This window comes from Suncus etruscus, chromosome 4, assembly GCF_024139225.1.
Source record: "Suncus etruscus isolate mSunEtr1 chromosome 4, mSunEtr1.pri.cur, whole genome shotgun sequence".
NCBI lineage: Eukaryota > Metazoa > Chordata > Mammalia > Eulipotyphla > Soricidae > Suncus > Suncus etruscus.
Window position 1 is genome coordinate 104731030 of NC_064851.1, and position 5592 is coordinate 104736621.

Sequence of the window (5592 nt, forward strand, 5' to 3'; positions counted from 1 at the left end):
AGGAACTTCAGATTTGTTATGGTTTGGGGGTTCTTTATTCTCCCTTTGGAAGATTCTTACTTCTTCATGTCAGAGTTGGCCAGAGGTGAAAGCACTGGGATCAACCAGCCCTTGAACCTGTCTCTGTCTGCTAGTCTAGTGAAGGATTTTGGGAGGGTTGAAGATTCACAAGTCAGATCTGTGTTTCCTTTGGTAATGTAAATTCTCTTCAAAAAAATAAAAATAAAAATAAAAATGATGCCAGTTTTTATGATGCCTTGTGAGCAAGAAAGTTAAGCAAGTTGACCCCATTGTGATGCTTTTATCTATGGACTTGGGTCCTTTAACTGTCCTCAGAAAACAGAGAATAGGGCCCAAGAGATAGCACAGCAGGGCTCACTTTGCATGTAGGTGAACTCAGGTTCAATCCCTGGAACCCCGTAGAGTTTCCTGAACACTGCTGGAAGTGGCTCAAAAAAAAAAAATCTCAAAAACAAATTTAAAAATCATTTTTCTTTTTTTTCTCCTTATACCTTCAGACAAGAAAAAAATAATGAGCTCTGGGGGTCAGAGTGATAGCACAGCAGGAAGGGTGTTTACCTTGCACGCTGCCAATGTGGAATAGACCCAGGTTCAACCCCTGGTATCCCATATGATCCTTTGAGCCTGCCAGGAGCAATTTCTGAATGCCTGAGCACTGCTGACTGTGGCCCAAAAACAAAAACAAAAAACACCAAGGGGAAACTTTGCTCTTATTATTAGTCCTATTATCACTTAATTTGCATTGCAGCTCCTCCTCCACCACCTCCTCCTCCTAGGGCGGCGGCAGCCTCTGGAGTCGGAGGTCGTGCGGGCCCCTTCCTCCGGGCTGTCCCCGATGGATGAGGCGGCGGGGGCGCGGGCCGCACGAGCGCACGACGACGGGGTGGCCCCAGACCTGAGCTGCTGCTGCTGCTCCTCCTCTGCGGGACCTAAAACTTAAAGACACGACTGACAGGAGCTGGATGAGAGGACATGAGAACGGATCCCTTCTCTCACTGCGTCCACCCTGTATCCCCGAGAGCGACCAGGTCACGCCCGGCGGATTTGACAACAGCATCTGTCTGCCTTCCAGCACCGGCCCTTTCCTCGTCTGTGTTCTGTAATCGATGTAAATCCCAGGAACTGGCCCAGTAACGACCGCAATGAACCAGGGCCGTGGAAAGTATGACTTTTATATCGGTCTGGGGTTGGCAATGAGCTCCAGCATTTTCGTTGGAGGGAGTTTCATTCTGAAGAAGAAAGGACTTCTGCGCCTGGCCAGGAAAGGGTCCGTGCGAGCAGGTCAGGGCGGCCATGCATACCTCAAGGAGTGGCTGTGGTGGGCCGGACTGCTGTCAATGGGAGCAGGCGAGGTGGCCAACTTCGCCGCATATGCCTTTGCACCAGCCACCCTAGTGACACCCTTAGGAGCACTCAGCGTCCTGGTAAGTGCCATCCTCTCTTCCTACTTTCTGAGTGAAAGACTGAATCTCCACGGCAAGAGCGGGTGTTTGCTCAGTATCCTGGGGTCCACAGTCATGGTTATTCATGCTCCGAAGGAAGAGGAGATCGAAACCTTGGATGAAATGTCTCGCAAGCTAGGGGATCCAGGTTTCGTGGTGTTTGCGACGCTGGTGGTCATCGTGGCCTTGATCCTCATCTTGGTGGTGGGGTCCCGCCACGGACAGAGCAACATCCTGGTCTACATCAACATCTGCTCGGTGATCGGCGCCTTCTCGGTGTCCTGCGTCAAGGGCCTGGGCATCGGCATCAAGGAGCTGCTGGCCGGGCACCCCGTGCTGCGCCACCCGCTGCCCTGGCTGCTGCTGGTAGGCCTGGTGGTGTGCGTCAGCACCCAGATCAACTACCTGAACCGGGCGCTGGACATCTTCAACACCTCCATCGTGACCCCCATCTACTACGTCTTCTTCACCACCGCGGTGCTCACATGCTCGGCCATCCTCTTCAAGGAGTGGCAGCGCATGCCCGCCACCGACGTCATCGGGACCCTCAGCGGCTTCCTGACCATCTTCGTGGGCATCTTCCTGCTGCACGCCTTCAAGGACGTCAGCCTGAGCCTCGCCAGCCTGCCCGTGTCTCTGCGCAAGGAGGAGAAGGTGGCCAACGGCGGCAGCCTGGTGGGGTCCTACGAGGCCCTTCGGGATGAGGAAGCCAGTCTGACCTGTGGCTTGGAGCTGCACGCAGGCGAGAATGTGTCCCGGCGGAACGGGAACCTGGCCGCTTTCTGAGTCGGCCCCCGTTTTGACCTGAGAGATGATCCTTTATGGAAGGTTGCACGCAATCAGACCAAGAGAGAGATCTGGGTTAAAACGACCTCAGCGCACGGCCAACCTCCACTGTATAACAGCGGAGGGATTTTCTGTCTCCAAAGTCAGGGTGTCTTCCTGAAGCTGGAAATCGGAGGGAAAGGCTTTTTGTTTTGTTTTCATCTGGTCTCCCGCTCTGTCAACTCAGATCATTCTCAAAACAATCTTTTTTTTGATTTAAGACTTACAGGAAGTGAATGATGGTCCCTCTGTGATTGTCTCAGTTCTGAATGATATAGTCTTTTCCAAGATGCCTAACTTGGGAAGTGGAGGAAACTGCTAGAAGGGTCAAAGTTGGCCCCTTGGACGCAGAGTCTGTCTTTGGCTCTCTGCAAAACCCCCACTGAGAGTTTTAGTGTCTCTCTGATCTCTGGGTCCCCACAATCTTGATTCCTCTTTTACATCGGCTCTTGTATTTTCCAATATATTTTCATAATGAGTTCTATTGTCACTTAGATATTCTAACCACTCTGGGAAATAGAAATCTAGGTTCATTTCCAAAATCCAGCTTTATGTTAATAAAAAGATCGACTGAAACAAAAAAAAAAAATTTGCATTGCAATCAGTTCAATTCTTCCTATGTATTTTTGGGTGTATCTGAAGCATTATAAAAGTTTTTGTTTGTTTTGTTTTGGGTGATTTTTTTGGAGGGGCCTCAGCTGGCAGCTCTCTGCACTCTCAGAAATTACTTTGGAAGGCTTAGGGACCATATGGGATACCAGGCAGTGAACCCAAGTAGGCTGCATGCAAGGCAAACACCTACCCTTTCTTTCTTTCTTTTTTTTTTTTTTTTTTGGTTTTTGATTTTTGGGTCATACCCACCAGCGCTCAAAAATCACTCCTGGCAGACTTGGGGAACCATATGAGATGTCTAGATTCAAACCATTGACCTGCATGAAAAGCAAACACCTTACCTCCATGCTATCTCTCCAGCCCCAACCTATCCTTCCTTTATGCTTTTACCCTGAATCATTTTAAAGTTAGGATATGACAGTATTCTATTTGGGAAGTGTCCAAAGGTGTAAATATTGTCAATGTAGTTATGCTAAACTAGAGTCTATGCCAATGCCTATGTTTTTAGGTAGTGCCACCTAAGAAAAAGCATGTTTGAGACTCATATGAACTGTCAAAATACTACATAGTTTTAGACATTTTAAATAGACATGAAAAATTGCAACTGCATTGATCTTATAGCATAGGCAAATGTGTTTTTATAAAAAGCTTTGTAAAATCTATTAAGCCATAGAGTTGATGATGAGAACTTGAGAGGCCTCATCTGCTAAAAAAAAATGATAGAGCTTGGGGCTGGAGCTATAGCAAATCAAGGAGGACATTTGCCTTGCATGAGGCTGATCTGGGTTTGATTTCCAGCATCCCATATGGTACCCTAAAACTGAGAAAAAATTTTTCTGAAAGCAGAGCCAGGAGTAATTTCTGAGTGACACCAGCTATAGCCCAAAAACAAAAAAAGAAGAAAGGAAGAAGAAGAAGAAGAAGAAGAAGAAGAAGAAGAAGAAGAAGAAGAAGAAGAAGAAGAAGAAGAAGAAGAGAAGAAGAAGACAAAGCTTAAGTTTGCTTCTTTTTTTTTTTTAATTTTTAAGCCAGTCAAATTGAGCAGTGGGTGGGTTATTAAGTTTTCTTCTTAATGTTAAAATGTTTAATGGAAAAATGATGGATAGGAAAATGTTCCCTGTTTATCTGCTGCTTTTAAGATACTTCCAGATTAAAAATTTTGTTTTGTTTTGGTTTGGGCCACACCAGTCTAAGCTCAGGGGTTACTCCTGGGTCTTCATTAAGAAATGACTCCTGGAAAAAAAAAAGAAAGAAAGAAATGACTCCTGGCAGGCTCAGGGGACCTATGGGATGCTGGAGATTGACCATTAGTCAGCCATATGCAAGGAAAATGCACTATTCATTATGCTCAGGCCCCTACTTCCAGATTTTACAGATATCCAAAAGCATTTATGTTGAATAGCATAGCTTAGATTCTTTGCCTAAGAATTTGGTGGTGGAGGGGGGAGTGCAAGAAAGATAAAACCAGTAAGACTCTTCACAGAAAGATGATATTTAGGATGGCATCTCATTAAAGTGGAAGAGATGGCAAGACTTCAAGTAGATGAGACAACTATCTTTGTATGGTCTCCACATTAAAAAAAAACAAATAAGAACCCACATTACAAAACCACAGAAACAGGTCTGTCATTGATAAAAGCTAGAAGGGAATGTAAATTTAGAATTAACTGCTTATTCTGCTACTGTAACCCTAGATTTTCTATAGACATAAAGACTGCTATGACAGGCCTCAGATATGTGGCAGAAGGGACTAGGCCAGAACAGCCAATTCCAAGAACTTAGAAGGCACATACCAAAACAGTGAGATAAACTAGCAACACCCAGGAGCTAGTAAACTTTAACTGCATACCAAAGTCATGGGCACCTGAGCCCCTCCTCTACTACTTCAGCTGATGCAGACCCCAAAGCTGTATAAACCACAATATACCACTCTAGACATCTAGCCATAAAAGGAAATACCCCAGATGACAATCAATCAACTTAAAAGTTAACTGTGATGGTTTGAAACTTCTGCAAGCGCAGTAAGAGGTTGTTACCTAGTGAGGGGTCACCCCAACATGCTGGTAATAATAAACTCCCTTGTGCTTGCAGTGTTGATCATCTTCTCTGATCTCTGTGAGACAGATCTCCCATCCAGATCTAACATCATGACTAAAAGATGAATCCTAGGCCAAAGCAATAGCACAGTAGAGAGGGCATTTGCCTTGCATGTGGCTAACCCAGGTTCTATCCTTGGCATCCCATAGGGTCCCCGAGCCTGTCAGGAGTCATTTCTTTCTTTTTTTAAATTTTTCTTGTGAACATAGTGAATTAAGAGTATTTTGCAGTAATATTTAAGGTACATAGTGATAATGAATCAGAGGCATTCCCACCACCAGTGTTGTCCTCCCTTCACCCCTGTTCCCAGCATGCATCCTAGATCTTCCTTTTTTGACCTCTGGACTGCTGGAGTAACCCCTGAGCTTTGCCAGGTGTGTCTCAAAAACAAAATAAAAAAGTAATAAATAGATTACTTTTACTGACATTATACTATATAATGAATATTGAATTAGTTATTTGCTCATATAATTATAGCTCATAAAATTCTTTAGGTGTTCTACTTACCTTAAGTGATTACTTTCTTACCTAAAAAGAAGGTAGGAAAAGATCTTTTTTTAAATATAGGAAAAGGAAAATACAAAAGATAGAACTA

At 44.8% G+C, this 5592-nt stretch overlaps 1 protein-coding gene across 1 annotated transcript; it reads left to right on the forward strand.

Annotated features, from left to right (window-relative positions):
* Positions 1-878: 878 nt before the first annotated feature.
* Positions 879-2314, forward strand: LOC126006098 (magnesium transporter NIPA2-like). Its single transcript, XM_049771432.1, has one exon. It carries the CDS (start codon positions 1164-1166, stop codon positions 2247-2249), a length of 1086 nt encoding a protein of 361 aa, XP_049627389.1. The 5' UTR covers positions 879-1163; the 3' UTR covers positions 2250-2314.
* Positions 2315-5592: the final 3278 nt, after the last annotated feature.